The sequence below is a fragment of the Heptranchias perlo genome, chromosome 38, assembly GCF_035084215.1.
Source record: "Heptranchias perlo isolate sHepPer1 chromosome 38, sHepPer1.hap1, whole genome shotgun sequence".
Taxonomy (NCBI): domain Eukaryota; kingdom Metazoa; phylum Chordata; class Chondrichthyes; order Hexanchiformes; family Hexanchidae; genus Heptranchias; species Heptranchias perlo.
In genome coordinates this window covers 15336110-15353429 of record NC_090362.1, presented here as the reverse complement: position 1 = coordinate 15353429, position 17320 = coordinate 15336110, and the positions used below count along the sequence as shown (strand labels likewise).

The 17320-nt window shown below is 43.1% G+C and overlaps 1 protein-coding gene across 2 annotated transcripts in view; it reads right to left on the bottom strand.

The window, feature by feature from the left end:
• Nucleotides 1-15821, bottom strand: part of scaper (S-phase cyclin A-associated protein in the ER) — a 330941-nt gene extending 315120 nt beyond the window's left edge. Inside the window, exons 1-2 of one of the 2 annotated variants that reach the window (XM_067973526.1) lie at nt 15399-15821; nt 1823-1940 (exon numbers count right to left, since the gene is read on the bottom strand). In XM_067973526.1, the coding sequence (XP_067829627.1) occupies nt 1823-1940; nt 15399-15668 (388 nt within the window). In that variant the 5' untranslated portion in view covers nt 15669-15821. Of the gene's footprint in view, nt 1-1822; nt 1941-7794; nt 7885-15398 lie in introns of those variants that run through there. The other variant, XM_067973527.1, reaches the window with a different exon arrangement.
• Between the last annotated feature and the right edge of the window lie 1499 nt (nt 15822-17320).

Below are 17320 nucleotides of genomic sequence, written 5' to 3'. Positions count from 1 at the left end.
AGTAAATTGGGCAGGCTGGCAGCGGGATGGGGGAGAAACAAGAACAAAATTAATATAAAGTTTGCGGAGGGAGAGGAGGAGAAGGGTGCAGTGGGTTAGATGCTGATCTTCATATGTCTGAGACTTGGGTTTCTTTCTTGCCCACATTATTAAGATGAAAGTCTCCCCTCTCTGATGGCTTGAAATTACTTTGGACAGTCTCAGTCCAGTTCCTGTTCTTACTTCAACACTGTTGTTTGGCAATCTCACTCAAAGAGGCTGCAGAATGGGTGGTAAGGAAAACAGAAAAACCTTGCATCAGTGGGTGCTTTTCTAAGATTGAGGCTGAGACATGTTGGGGCAGAGTACAGTCAGCATTTCTCACACCTCAATTAGATGGATTAACACCTCACTGCGTCTTGATAATACTGCTCATTGTATTTTGATGGTACATTCTTAAACTATGCAATTGCAAATTAAATTAATGTTAATCCAGCTGACTAAAACAAACAAACTAAGCACACTGCCTTTATTGTCCAATTCCACTAACTCCAAAAAGGCATCGGAAAACCAACAGTCTCAGGCTTGAAAGTAATTTTAATATTTGGGAATGACATTCCAAAGTCAGAACTAGCAGGATAGGACTATAACTGAACTACAAAAGCCACACATCCTGATTAAAACCGGTATGGTGACTGGTTTTAGAAATGGAAGATCACACTGATGCAGAAGGGAGTGCTCGTCTGAGACTGGGGATAAAACACATCTTTGGGGCAGAGTAGATGGAGCAGGAGCACTACTCTGCCTTAGAGAGCCCAATGTGCTGATTTAGTCCCCATGTAGTAAATGCAAACCTAAATTTAAAAATCAAATACTCAAATTATAGACCTTTCACTTCTGAAAGTGTTGCAACATAGGTTCACTCAAAGCAGAAAAATTAAAAGGAAATAAATTGACTGTATGTAACTGGTCGCAAGTGTTTTGCCAACACCAGCCACGTCAGGTTAGTTTTAATGGCTCTTGTGCACCACCTACTGGAAAAGTTTAGTACTACACTATTCTCACTCATTCTGCTGAAAAGCTCTGAAACACCAATGATTAAATCATTAATGTCGGTGTTACCTAACAACAACCTGCATTTATATAGCACCTTTAATGTAGCAAAAGGTCCCAAGGCACTTAAGATTCTTATACTTTCAAAGAATATTTTTCAATAACTCATCTTCCTCCCCCAAAAAAGTCTAGCAAATGTACAAGTACATAACTATCTATATACACTGTAGCAGTGAACACATTTCAAAAAGTACTTAATTGCCTATGAAGCACTTTGGGATGTACCGAGTTCATGAAAGATGCTATATAAATGCAAATTCTTTCTTATAAAACAAATTTTGTATCCGTTGTGATTGCCCATCAATTTTATTTTTCCATATTGGTTACGTCTTATTTTTCCCTTTCTAAAATAATTATCTTGACAATCGCACCATGACAAAAATATTCGGATCAATCACACTGTGCCATAACATCTGTCTAATCAAAAATGAAGGAACCTTGGGAGGGGGGAGACACAATCACAAATGTTAAAATACGTTTTAAAACGTAAGCTTGTTGTTCAATTGCTTGTTTTCAGTTTTATGAATGGATATGTGTATTTAAAATTAGCTGATGTGACACAGTGGAAGCCCTATTTGTTGTAATAACTAGCAAAAGAGCTAACCACACCTTTAAAGCTGCTATGTGAAGCCCCTTTGGTTGTCGAACATTACTAAAGGCAAGTGGCCATGTCTATGAACATAGTTGGGATATAGAAGATAAACAGAAAGTCAAATCATTTAACGCTTACCATCATCATCTTTATTTTCCAAAGGAACGCTCCACGCAATCAGGTTTCTGGCTGCCCGCCCTTCTTGAGCAACTATTTTTCGGACTTTGTCATGACTGTTGGATCTCTGGAACGAGGCCTAAAAGGAAAAAGAATCCAGTGTGTATTAATACTGCATGGCTCAAAATAAGTTACTTCCCCTAACTTCTTTTCTATTAGTGTCAAACATTCTTGCTCCAAAATGCCATGGGTTTCTTTGTTATAGTAAAGGTACTGTATAAATGTAATTTGTATTAATGTTTTAGCTCACAGTCCTCCGCTACTCCAGTGTCTTGATTTCTTCTTGATTATATGTTCAGTGCACGAAAAGAAACATGCTTATAGGAAAGTTTATAAGAAAAGTTAGCAAAAAGATAAATTCTAAAGCAGAGTAATCATTACTCTTCAAACTACACAGAAATGTTTTATTCATACCATTAATACACATGATCTAGATTGACACTCCAGTGCAGTAGTGAGGAATGCTGCATTGTTAGCGATGCTGACTTTCAGATGATACCTCTGCCTATTCTAGTGAATGTTAAAGATCCACGTCATTACTTGAAGAAGAGAGAATCCGCTAGATGTCCTGACCAACAATCTTTGCTCAACGAACACCAAATAAAAACAGATTAATTGGTCATTTGCTCTATTGCTGGGACCTTGCTGTGCTAAAATGGCTACGTTTGCCAACATAACAAGAGTGACTGCCCTTCAAAGTAATTCAAGTTATGGACAATTCTGGACATGATGAGCATGATGTAAATTCAAGGCTCTTTCGTTCTACTAAAGTCCTCAGAAATGTCAGCACTTTCTTTGTGTAACAAAATCTCATTCAGTTTCTCCAGTTACAATTTGTGTGGACTCTTGAGTTTACAAAGACAAAGTACTACTCAGCACATCACTCAACTTCTACTGTGATCTTTTCTCCCCTCCCCAACTCAAGCTGAGGAATGGCTCCACGAGTGCCCGTACCTCAACCATGTGGCCAGACTTTGTGCAAGAGCTCAAAAAGTTAGCAGCAGCAAGCTATCGACCACAAGGGATGCCGCAGCCGAGTCTGATCCTGTTCTCATCTGACATCCGCACATGCACAATTTGGAAAATGGGCCACAGAACAGTAATTGAGAGTGAAAACTCTGGCGGATATTTTTTCTTATCAAACAGATGATAGTGTGCCTAATGAGAGCGTAAATCAACTAAAAATGGGGTGAAGGGGGAAATCAAACCTAGAACTTTCCTAGCGTGAAGCTCAGAACCATATTTGGGCAGTGCATTTACCTGCTAAGCTATCAGGCAAGCTTATATATTTAAGGCAAATGATTTGATGTGATTCAATATCCAGTGACAAATCCCACAAATTTATACTTATTATTGGTAGCACAATTTGTCCAGAAGCAGTTTCTGAGTAGATCTGAATGATAACAAGTCACTTGTCCTCCAAATCATTTCCTCCATTGATATCCTACTTTAATTTAGAACACTGAAACTGTACAATACAAAGCACAATGCAAGCTCTGATAAAACAAATCAACATAAAATTTCTTTGCTCTCTGTCAGAGAAATGAAGCTTCTCCAAGCTAAACAAACCCCCATCATTTATGATGAAAACTGCGCATGTGAACTTGTCAGGCTGTAATACCCATCTTCCAGTGGTAATGCTGCAGCCGAACAAGGTTTACATATGTAAGGAATCTTACAACACCAGGTTACAGTCCAACAAATTTATTTTAAAATCACAAGCTTTCGGAGATTATCCCCTTCGTCAGGTGAATGAGTGAAAGGTTCTCAAATCGCATATCTTATATTAGGCTGGGACACCATCACACCAATCAAAAGGTGTCATTGGTGTTCAGACAGATTAGCCACGGAGAACAGTACGTCCCAGTACACTGAATATACATTGTGTCAAATTACACAGACAGAGAGAAAGAGACCCAAATGGCAGAGAGAGAGAGGGAGAGAATATTAAAAACAGATAACTTTTTTTCCCCTTGCTGGTGGGGTTACGTGTAGCATGACATGAACTGGTTGAGGCCGTCCTCATGGGTGCGGAACTTGGCTATCAATTTCTGCTCGACGATTTTGCGTTGTCGTGTGTCTCGAAGGCCACCTTGGAGAACGCTTACCCGAAGATCGGTGGCTGAATGTCCTTGACTGCTAAAGTGTTCCCCGACTGGGAGGGAACCCTCCTGTCTGGCGATTGTTGCGCGGTGTCCGTTCATCCGTTGTCGCAGTGTCTGCATGGTCTCGCCAATGTACCATGCTCCGGGGCATCCTTTCCTGCAACGTATGAGGTAGACAACGTTGGCCGAGTCACAGGAGTATGAACCATGTACCTGGTGGGTGGTGTCCTCTCGTGTGATGGTGGTATCCGTGTCGATGATCTGGCATGTCTTGCAGAGGTTGCCGTGGCAGGGTTGTGTGGTGTCGTGGACGCTGTTCTCCTGAAAGCTGGGTAATTTGCTGCAAACGATGGTCTGTATGAGGTTGGGTGGCTGTTTGAAGGCGAGTAGTGGAGGCGTGGGGATGGCCTTAGCGAGGTGTTCGTCGTCATCGATGACATGTTGAAGGCTGCGGAGAACATGGCATAGTTTCTCCGCTCCAGGGAAGTACTGGACGACGAAGGGTACTCTGTTGGTTGCGTCCCGTGTTTGTCTTCTGAGGAGGTCTATGCGATTCTTCGCTGTGGCCCGTCGGAACTGTCGATCGACAAGTCGAGCGTCATATCCCGTTCTATATCCCGTCCGTAAGACATGCCAGATCATCGACACGGATACCACCATCACACGAGAGGACACCACCCACCAGGTACATGGTTCATACTCCTGTGACTCGGCCAACGTTGTCTACCTCATACGTTGCAGGAAAGGATGCCCCGGAGCATGGTACATTGGCGAGACCATGCAGACACTGCGACAACGGATGAACGGACACCGCGCAACAATCGCCAGACAGGAGGGTTCCCTCCCAGTCGGGGAACACTTTAGCAGTCAAGGACATTCAGCCACCGATCTTCGGGTAAGCGTTCTCCAAGGCGGCCTTCGAGACACACGACAACGCAAAATCGTCGAGCAGAAATTGATAGCCAAGTTCCGCACCATGAGGACGGCCTCAACCGGGATCTTGGGTTCATGTCACGCTACACGTAACCCCACCAGCAAGGGGAAAAAAAGTTATCTGTTTTTAATATTCTCTCCCTCTCTCTCTCTGCCATTTGGGTCTCTTTCTCTCTGTCTGTGTAATTTGACACAATGTATATTCAGTGTACTGGGACGTACTGTTCTCCGTGGCTAATCTGTCTGAACACCAACGACACCTTTTGATTGGTGTGATGGTGTCCCAGCCTAATATAAGATATGCAATTTGAGAACCTTTCACTCATTCACCTGACGAAGGGGATAATCTCCGAAAGCTTGTGATTTTAAAATAAATTTGTTGGACTATAACCTGGTGTTGTAAGATTCCTTACATTTGTCCACCCAGTCCATCACCGGCATCTCCTCTTCAAGGTTTACATAGGCAGTTTCCATCATAAATGTGGAGAGGGGGGAGGTAAGAAGGAGAAGGTGTAGGTGAGAAAAGGGGGGGGGGGGGGGCGGGGAGAGAGATACAGCATGTGAGAACGTACAAGAGAGAACGAGCAAACATCTAGTGAACAGGGGATAAGGCACGGTCATTCAAGGGATTTAATTTTTATTTGTAACCTGTATAAACAGCATTGATCATTGGATATGCTGTGGTGTCTGGAAAATTACATTCTCTCTCCTGCCCAACACAACTGGCAACCTCAACCAGATGCAACACGCTCACAACTTTGAATTTTTTTAAAAATGCAACTGCTGAATATCTGAAATAAAATTAGGAAATGATGGAAATAAACAGATCTGTTCGACAAAAGCAAAATACTGCAGATGCTGTAAATCTGAAGATCTGTCAGCATCCGCAAACAGAAAAGGCAAGTTAGCGTTTCAGCTGGAGACCCTTCAACAGAACACAGGGTCTCCACTTGAAACATTATCCTGTCTTTTTTCACAATGCTGACGGACCTGCTGTGTATTTCCATCTTTTTATACTTTTATTTTATGCTCAAAACTTTGCCTTTTTCCACTCTGCCAAGTCATCAGTATTAATAAGTAAAAAATGTTGTCCATCTGTTATTCTGTATATAAACATCGCTAATGTAGATACCTTATTATTTTCTGGGACATTTTTCTGATTGCACTTCGAATATACCAGGCTACTGTGAGCAATGGGGCTTGCTGCAGTGGTACATTATTTTTCATTCTGATGGAAAGTCACTGGCTCTGAAAATAAGGTCTGCCGTCAAATAAAACGGGACAATCAAAGTGGATCACACACCTCAGGCAAAGAGAATATTCTCACACTTGATTGCATCGAACAATTCTGACACAGACAGAAACAAAAGGATCACTGAAGAACGCACCTACACAAAGCACACATGGGAAGAATGTTCCTATGGTGATTTAGCATCCTAGCAGAAATCCCAAGGCACTGCTGATGTTAAGTCAGAGGATAAACCATTTACAAGGGCTGGATGATTATGTTGGGTAAAACACAATGTATTAATCTATTGCTGAAGTGTAGCTGTGTATGTTCTTTTATGGCCATAAGGTGCAATTGTTGTGCCTTTTTGAGATTAATGAAAAGATGATTCCTCTTAGCAGAACCTTAGGTCAATAAGATATCAACTAGCTTTTGACACCATATGATATACGAAATTTAAGTTTCTACACTGTGTCAGAATAATTTTTTTTACAATATGTGTCAACACTGGCGATTGGAGACTGGTATGGGCTCAACACCAATTTCATTTCAGAATTGAAAATATAAAATGCAGTATGATTAATAGTTCTTCCTTTTTCTCAATTCCAATCCTAACAATGCTTTTAAAATGACTGAAAAGGTTCCCACTCCTGCTAAGTAACTCCTGCTCAGTGGCCCCTGCTGGAAAGTATGGGTGTATGAATATTGGATGAGAACAGGATAGGACTCTGCTGTGATGTCCTACATCAGGAATGTCCAAGTTTTTTGTCTTTGTGGGCCACTTAGGAGCATATGATAGTCCCTTGCGAGCCACAAATAAAATTTAAATCAATGCTACCATCGATTTGCACATATCTCAAGCTGCGAATGTTGACAGATCTTGATGTTCTGATCTGTGACATTTCCAGCACTAAGCATACCCCTTTCAAAACCTCCACTACCAAGAAATTTAAACACTGCAAACCAGCAAGCAAGAAATATGAGCACTAATACAATGGAGTTAGCAGGATTTTGTAGGGTAGACTTCCCGAGCTTGCAGACTGAATATGGCCCACAGTCTGTAGTGTGGATAGCAAGAACCACATGGTTGAATAGCCTGCAACACTCAGTGTCTAAGCTCACATTTAAAGAATGGCTAGTTAGAGAAGGTACTAGAGTGTGACTATATCCCAAGAACAGTACACCAGCAACTTCGAGTGCCTGCAGGAGAGAGGGGGAGGAAATTGGAGGGGAGGGGTGGGGGGGAGTAAGTAAAACTTTTGCAAACAGAACCCAAGACACAGGAAAAACTGTCAGTAAGGTTTTAAAGAGACTTTGATCCTGTGTGATATATCCTAACCCAAATACATTCAGGCCTCCAGAACATTCACAATGTCAGCTGCAAAAATAGTTTCTTTACTATAACTTTAAGCTGTAGGCCTGATCACCTGTTCTGCATCGATCAGACAGATAACCTGCTCTTTATTTCTGCATTAAGAGTCACAACATACCCATCCTCCAATTCTGGAACAATATAAAACTGCAAATATTTGTTGTCTGTGGTAAGAGATCAAGGGGGTCACCTGCAGCAAAGCAGCGATGCGGTCAGCTGATGATTGTCTAATACGCTCTTATAAGAGAGAGCTTGATCTTTCTAGCGTGGAGTACATAGACAAAAAAGTACGTACAGAAAAAAAGTAGAGCCTGTAAGTGGTTTCTTCAGCATTCTCTTCCACCGACATACTTCAGTACTGTCACAAGCTACAGTAACGGACACATCTCTGTACCAATACTAAAATATACCGAGCTTAATGACACGATCATCTGACTGAGAACATAAATAGACCCCTTTCCGCCCCTCCAACTTGTCCAAATACGTCTGCTTCCTCCTAATGGTACAAACAGAAGTTCTTCTGGAAAGACACAGAGACAATGTGACCTTCAACCCTGCATGCTTCTTGAATTATAATTGCTCTGCCAGCTCTCTGCAGATTTGGTCACCACAAGGTCTGTTTGACACTGTAGAGAGGAATTATTCCAGCTCTGTTGCATGGTTACGGGAATCATCCAATCATAGTAGTATGAACTACCCCCGACATTACAAAGGGTTATCTTTTAACAAACTAATTTCACATTCCCCTGTTTGCATGGGAAAATGGTTAATTAACGAATCTAACCAAGTTGAATCAGCTGCTTTCAGCTACATTATTAGAAATCAGCACAAATCAAACACTTAGAAAAGTAATAGCAGAACCACTGCTTAATAAGAGCTTCTGGTAGTCTACAAGAACTGGTTTATGAGTATGAACCTCTGGCCCAAAATGTTAATATCCTTAAAGATATTTGGGAGTCTACACTATCAAGAGAACTTTCTGAAGTGAATGTGTACAATTCTGCAGTAAAGGATTCAATTCTTAGGTACCCTTTGATACCATCCTCCCATTAAAATATCAAGTAAAATGAGCTTAAAGTCTAGAGTTTTACCATTGACGCACTATATAGCTATCCTCCAAAACACCAAGTTACTGGATTCTCCATACTGCAACAATATACAACTACAAATGTGGTCGGAGCTCAAGGGGAATCTGCAGCAAAGCAGAGATTCTGCCAGCCCACTAACATCTGACAACGTTTTTTTTTAATTAAAAAAAAAAGTTTCATTTTTCCAGTGCACAATATACAAAATAGTGTTGGGACAATGCCACTTTACACAATGTAGAACATACTGGCCTGGTGATCACCAGCTCATCAGAGCCCTGGCTAAGGAACAAGTCCTAGGTCACCTGGTTTAGCAGAGGTTCCAGTGACTAATACTAAATTCATGCACAGTACATTTAACACGAGGGAAGGGGGCATCTAAACTGTCAACGTTATCGCAGGTGTACAAAGTTTTTCTTTCAGGTTTGCCTCTCCAGCTTCCACAAAACATAATTTTAAAAATACTTTCCATTCCCTCTAATTTTCTGTATTATTCTATTTCTCTCTTATTCGTATTCTGCTACTAGTTTTTCCTCCTCTTAAACTGAAGCTGCCTAACATTGACTGCTAAATTTAGTCACTTTATTACCTCCCAACTCCCCCCCGCTTCTTCATGGTCTTTAGTTTTCCAATCATTCACTCCCCTCAGCTCCTGCCTTCCATTCTCTCATTGTTAGTTAATTTCTGTCACTGGAGATCTAGCGACCATTCTTCAATATCGCCCCATGTCATGTTCTTGATTTCACGCTTCTTTGACTATCTACCTCCTGTGTTGTTTTTCTCTACTTTTAGTGCCAACTTTTATAAAACACAGCCCCACGAGACATCAATCCCAATCAAATTAAACACTACTTCAGATGCCTCAGTGAAAAGAAACAAACAGCCAAGGACATCGCCAATGATACAAATGAACTAATTCTGAATAATATGCTCAGGAAGCTTCATGGGCAGAAACCTACTTGCAAGAGACACGCCTAACTTTGTGTTCTTTATTATTTGTGCATCTGAAGTTTTCACTGCAGCCTTTTAGCAGCTATTTCTCCATCAACTACTTTAACTGTAAACCCTGCCTAAGAACTTAATTTTTTTTAAGTTTCTGTGATCAAAGTGAGGGATGTCAGTGTTGCAATTGAGGCACCCAGTGTTCGCATCTTATTCTTGGTGCTGGCATCATTGCCTGAAAAAAAAAGCAGGCACTGGACGGTGGGTTAGACATTGGCCTTTCACTTCGAGACCTGGTCAGGTAATGCACAGCAAAGCTCCTGCCATCCTGTCCTAAGAGCATCCCTTACTGTATCAGTATGATTTTTTTTCCATTTTCCACACCAACCATCTTTAGATCTGTATGAAAGACACTGCAAGTCAGTACCACATTAGGGGCAATTTTGCACGCTGATCCTGCCCACTAGGAACTGCAGTGATGTTCTCCAAAGTCATTTCTCATAGGATCCTTACAGCCAGCAGGCAGGGAAATCTTTCATCAGTCTGGGCTGGATTTGAACCCAGGTCTAGAAGCGAAAGGCCAACGTCTAACCCACCATCCAGTGCCTGCTCTTTTTTTTCAGGCAACGATGCCAGCACCAAGAATAAGGTGCAAACTGAATATTTCTTCCCCCTCCTCAAATTAATCCATCTCACAGCCAAATGCACTTTGACTGCATCCCTCGCAATTCAAGGTAAGTGCAAGCACCAGGCGCTATAACTGATTACAGCAGGACAAATCTAATCCGGCCAATTACTGCCCCATCAGTCTACTCTCAATCATCAGCAAAGTGATGGAAGGTGTCATCAACAATGCTATCAAGCGGCACTTACTCACCAATAATCTGCTCACCGATGCTCAGTTGGGGTTCTGCCAGGACCACTCGGCTCCAGACCTCATCACAGCCTTGGTCCAAACATGGACAAAACAGCTAAATTCCAGAGGTGAGGTGAGAGTGACTGCCCTTGACATCAAGGTAGCATTTGACCGAGTGTGGTACCAAGGAGCCCTAATAAAATTGAAGTCAATAGGAATCGGGGGAAAACTCTCCAGTGGCTGAAGTCATACCTAGCACAAAGGAAGATGGTAGTGGTTGTTGGAGGCCAATCATCTCAGCCCCAGGACATTGCTGTAAGAGTTCCTCAGGGCAGTGTCCTTGGCCCAACCATCTTCAGCTGCTTCATCAATGACCTTCCCTCCATCATAAAGTCAGAAATGGGGATGTTCGCTGATGATTGCACGGTGTTAAGTTCAAATTGCAACCTCTCAGATAATGAAGCAGTCCGAGCCTGCATGCAGCAAGACTTGGACAACATCCAGGCTTGGGCTCATAAGTGGCAAGTAACATTCGCACCACATAAGTGCCAGGCAATGACCATCTCCATCAAGAGAGAGTCTAACCACCTCCCCTTGACATTCAATGGCATTACCATCGCCGAATCTCCCACCATCAATATCCTGGGGGTCACCATTGACCAGAAACTTAACTGGACTAGCCACACAAATACTGTGGCTACAAGAGCAGGTCAGAGGCTGGGTATTCTGCAGCGAGTGACTCACCTCCTGACTCCCCAAAGCCTTTCCACCATCTAAAAGGCACAAGTCAGGAGTGTGATGGAATATTCTCCACTTGCCTGGATGAGTGCAGCTCCAACAACACTCAAGAAGCTTGACACCATCCAGGACAAAGCAGCACGCTTGATTGGCACCCCATCCACCACCCTAAACATTCACTCCCTTCATCACCGGCGCACAGTGGCTGCAGTATGTACCATCTACAGGATGCACTGCAGCAAACCGCCAAGGCTTCTTCGACAGCACCTCCCAAACCAGCGACCTCTACCACCTAGAAGGACAAGAGCAGCAGGCACATGGGAGCAACACCACCTGCACGTTCCCCTCCAAGTCACACACCATCCCGACTTGGAAATATATCGCCGTTCCTTCATCGTCGCTGGGTCAAAATCCTGGAACTCCCTTCCTAACAGCACTGTGGGAGAACCTTCACCACACGGACTGCAGCAGTTCAAGATGGCGGCTCACCACCACCTTCTCAAGGGCAATTAGGGATGGGCAATAAATGCTGGCCGTGCCAGCAACACCCACATCCCATGAACGAATAAAAAGAAAGCTCAGATTGAAGCTGCATACAGAAAGCAACAGAAATCCAAATCCAAGCTTGAGATTTAGAGATCGGAAAATCAGGTTCCCTAAATATATTGGCTCACGATTTTCTGCAAATCTTTGGAGAGAAAAACAATTCTTCAGTCCCATCAAATTAAAGTTTCTTTCAACTTGTTAGCATGCATGCATGAGTTTTCATAGTCACCTGCTCCTGTCTACAGATTGAGCATCACATTTTGGTTAGATAGTCTGCGTTTGTTTTTAAGCATCAAGTTAGGAAAAAAAAGACTTGCATTTATATAGCGCCTTTCACGATCTCAGGATGTCCCAAAGTACTTTACAGCCAATGAAGTACTTTTGAAGGGTAGTCACTGTTATAATGTAGGAAACACAGCAGCCAATTTGCACACAGCGAGATCCCACAAACAGCAATGTGATAATGACCAGATAATCAGGTTTTTTTAAAGTGATGTTGGTTGAGGAATAAATGTTGGCCAGGACACCGGGGAGAACTCCACTGCTCTTCTTCGAAATAGTACCATGGGATCTTTTACATCCATCTGAGAGGGCAGATGGTGCCTCGGTTTAACGTCTCATGCGAAAGACGGCACCTCTAATAGTGCAGCATTCCCTCAGTCCTGCACTGGAGTGTCAGCCTGGATTTTGCGCTCAAGTCTCTGGAGTGGGGCTTGAACCCACAGCCTTCAGAGGCAAGAGTGCTACCACTGAACAAGGCTGATACTGGGACTGGGTACGTATCACATCTAAGCAGTCGTTAGTAACGTATGAGCCTTGACAGTAAGCACTACCAGGCTACTCAGCTCATACACAATGAAGGGCACCCGAAAGAAACAATATTGGAGTCACTGAACTACAGAAGTGCCGTTTCAGTGAAACCATTAACGCAAGGTCGCATCCGTCATAGTGGATGATGAAAATCGCTACTCACCAAGGGTTGTCCTATCCAAGGAAAAACTCTCCCAGTATTCCACCACTTTCTCAGTAATTCACAAGTGCCAGCCTCAGCTCAGTGATAGCAATCTTGCCTCCGAGTCAGAAGGTCATGGGTTCAAGCCCCAATCCAGAGATTTGAACACATAATTCAGTGCAGTACTGTCGGAGCTACTGTCTTTCAGGTGAGACGTTAAACCGAGGCCCCATCTGCCCTCTCAGGTGGATGTAAACAATCCCATAGTTCTATTCAAACAAGAGTGGGGGAGTTTTCCTGGTGTCCTGGCCAACAATTATCCCTCAACAAACACAGGCGCAGATTATCTTGTCATTTATATCATTGCTGCATTACATCAGTGACTATACATCAGAAGTACTTCAGTGGCTGAGGTTGTGAAAGGTGCTACGTTTATGCAAGTTGTTTCTTTCACCCTTGGGCCAAATATTAAAAATGTCTATTGAGCTACCTTGTTAAATCATAGTATCATAGTGGGTACAGCACTGGAGGAGGCCATTCGGCCCATCATGCCTGTGCTGGCTCTTTGAAAGAGCTATCCATTTGTCCCATTCCCCTGCTCTTTCCCCATAGCCCTGTAAATTTTTTCCTTTCAAGTATTTATCTAATTCCCTTTTGAAAGTTGTTATTAAATCTGCTTCCACCACCCTTTCAGGCAGTGCATTCCAGATCATAACAACTCACTGCGTAAAAAAATGTTCCCTCATGTCGCCTCTGGCTCTTTTGCCGATCACCTTAAATGTGTGCCTCTGGATGACCCTTCTGCCACTGGATACAGTTTCTCCTTACTTACGCTATCAAAACCGTTAATGATCTCGAACACCTCTATCAAATCTCCCCTTAACTTTCTATGTTCTAAGGAGAACAACCCCAGCTTCTCCAATCTCTCCACATAAATGTCTTCAAAATAAAATACGACTCTGAGTTTAAACACCAGATATCCCTACTGACCTTGTCACTTGGCTCCATCTTTTCTCTCAGGATGTGGGCATCGCTGGCAAGGCCAGCATTTATTGCCCCAAGGTGGTGTCGGCCTTCTTCAAGGCCAATGCAGTTGTAGCGGTTTTGACACAACTGAGTGGCTTGCTTGTATTTCCTCACACTAGGCAGCATCTGTACTATACCATGTCTATTGCCTAAACAGTCTAAGCAGTTGTAACTTTTTAATCCTATCTGTTTTGCATTTCTGTGCCTTATCCTTGGCAATCTCTACCTTTAGATTGGGTTATTCTCCTGTCCAAACATCCTCGGGAGTGGTTGATTGCTATTTCCATCCTGTGGTTTACTTTTAGGGATACTGTGTGTGAATTTCCCATTCATCCAAAAATGCCCACTACCACCCAAGTGAGCAACAGTGAAGTGAATGTAAACGGATGGAAAGTGAATTGAGATGCAAACCATATTCCAATTTCTGAATATTGGGTTTGCACTGACCTAAGAAATGGTAGTGTATGTGTACAGAGGCACAAAATACCCCACATTCAGTCTCTCTAACCTACCATAAGGTTTCAGTTAGTGATTTTTTTTCAATCATGGAATGTGAGCATCACTGGCAAGGCCAGCATTCATTGTCCATCTCTAGTTGCCTTGAGAAGGTGGTGGTGGGCAAATTCAGAGAACATTTAAGAGTCAGGACTTCAGATTTCCATCCCTAAAGGACATTGGAGAAGCAGTTGGGTTGTTACGATAATCTGACAGCTTCTGTCACTTTTACTTTTTATTTCCAGAATTTTTTCAAACTGAATTCAAATTCTCACACTGGCATGGTGGGATTTGAACTCACATTGTCTGGATTATTGGTCCAGGCCTCAGGATTACTAGTCCAGTAACATAACTGTACTACTCCTGCTGGTAAGTCCAATTACGTGGACAATAGCTTATATTTATATATAGTGACTTGGCAAAATGGCAAAAAGCACTTCACAAGGGGACGGGGGTAAATTCAAATACCATGCAGCAATAGGCAAAAGAATTAGAGGACATCAAAAAGATAACTTTAAATAGGATTTTGCATGTGGGTAAAGATAAAGACAAGCGGATGAGTTTGTGGTAAAAATCCAGAGGGATGGAGCATGATGGTGAAAGGCTTTGGCACCAATAGCGATGCAAAAGGATAGGAGAATGGAAGGTGGCCCAGAGACAGCCGAGAGGAACAGGTGCCAGATTAGATGTAAGTCTGGGGGAGGCTGTAGAGGCCATGTGGAGCAAAGCTGCAGGATTCGGGGTAAAAATAATGAAGTCTATACAGATGTTGGGTGAGTACAGATCAGGCTGTGAAGCTCCTCGCAGAATCGCTTGCCAGCGCTCACCGTCAAGGCTGGCACATGAAGAATGGCCACTTGACTGAAGTACCCAGCTAGAGGAACAGGTGACTTTGGACCTATGGTTCCCAAAGCTTTCCACCGCTGGGGGCTTCCTCGCCTCATGTCTGGATCTGTTGTAGATGAATTGATAGAGATTGATTGCCATGATTAGTGAACAACTCCGTTATGGTTGTATTATGCCAGTACAAGGATGGCAGACCTAGATGGACCGTGGTCTTTTGTCGACTAGCAATTTCTTTTGTTCTGAAGAATCAGTGGCTGCAGGAGAGGAGGGAATTAATAAAATATGAGCATCTGCAATGATTTCTATCGCACGGTCTCCACTCCGAGCCAGTGAGGAACGTTATTCTGAAAAGGGTCGCAACCAGCAAGAGAAGCACAATTCCCCCCCACCCGCCCGCCCCCGACTTGCCGCACCTTAGAATTGCCGCTACACGCCAGGCTCTTGCCTTTGCCCCCGTACGAGGATCCCGAGCTGCTGCTGCTGCCCGATCTTTCCCGTTCATCTCCTCTAGGCCCCATTTTCTGCCCCGGCCTGTCCCGAGGGTCCGAGCCGGCTCCGAGCTTGTGCTGCCCGCTCCTCTCGCGCCCATCGCCGCCGCCGAGAAAAGCCGTTTTGTTGTTATTAACCCCGGCCGCCGCGTACTCCCGCCGCCTGCGGCCCTCGCTCCTCGACTCCTTGGACATTTCCCGTCAGAGCTCCGTTTATTTCTTTTACTTTATTTACATCGATTTTAAAAATGTGAAAATAAATAAATATATATATATATATATATAATTTTAAAATCGCCTCAGTTTATAATAACAAACAGCATTCGGCCATTGACAGCTGTGCAACCAAACTCTACGCCGGAAGCACCCCAACATCAGGTCTCTGACTGACAACCGCGTTGACTAATGACAGTTGAGCGATTCGGTCGTCAGGACGGATCACCCGCCCATCGCGACCAATCAGCCCCGCCGAGATGGGCGGGGCTTACGCGCGCAGCAGGTTTGGTTGGCCCCGCAGCATCGCCCGCTGTCAAGCAACACGGCTCGCCCCGGCGAACGGAGGCCGCTCTCCGATTGGTCGGATCGGCAACCCTACCCGACGGCCCCTGCGGGCTGACCCGCTCAAACTGGAGGCGGGAAAGGGCTGGAAACCAACCTGGCCGGGGCGGCAGCGCTAAAGGCAGGGAGGCGGAGCAAATTCAATGCATGCTGTTGGGGAACATTTCTGGAAATGCACAGCAGCATAGTCAACATCTGCAAAGAAAAATAAATTAATGTCAGTCTGTCTGTTTTTATGATTGTAAACAATTTTACAACACCAAGTTATAGTCCAGCAATTTTATTTTAAATTCACAAGCTTTCGGAGGCTTCCTCCTTCCTCAGGTGAATGTGGTAGGAAGGAGGAAGCCTCCTGAAAGCTTGTGAATTTCAAATAAAATTGCTGGACTATAACTTGGTGTTGTAAAATTGTTTACAATTGTCTGTTTTTAGATGTGGATTAACCTGTTGCGCATTTCCAGCATTCTCTATTTTGTTTCAGATTTCCAGGTTGCAGTTTTTTTTTAATTGATAAAATTAAGTCAGATGAAATAAAAATGTTACAATCTACAAGCTTTTAAGCCCCAAAAACTTGTATAGCATTATAATCAGAAACAAAATAGAAAATGCTAGAAATACACAACAGGTACTTGACTATTGATTTTAACTTATTTCTTACTTTATTCAATCTCGATGGTATAGATTTCTCGCTTGAAAAAAATGTTCCTTTAAAGCACCAATGGTGGACGTAGTCTCCAAAAATCATGAATAAATAATCAAAATCAGCCAAACAGAAAAGGGCTTCAAAATAGAGTAAATCCTTAACTCTTTCCTGCTCCTACCTAAGCTTTGTAGGGAAAATACCTGAATTGTGTTCTCAGAATGGAGTTTCAGTAAAAGTGGCCACAGTATGGAGTCAGTAGTTGAACTGAATGCTGGGAAATGACTGGGAAAACCAAACTAATTAAGACCATAGATGTTAAACATGACATTCCTCACCAGTGATAAGACAGCCAACATTAAAACTGAGCTCAGGAACAACTTTAGTGGCACATAAATAATGGCATGCCCTATCTGATCCTGTGTAGGACTCTTTGTTAAAGAAAAATTGGAAGTTAAGGGAGTAAAACGTAGAACTTGGCACGCCTAGGTATCTGTGCCTCATTAATTTTGACATCTTCCAGAATCTTTGTGTCTGTTAGAAATGATTGAAACCAAAAGAGGTGACCCCTTTGGCCGCAAGTGTCGCTCATATTGTATGGAAAAGGGTTTTTCTTTGAATATAGGATATATTATGGGGTGCTTGGCAT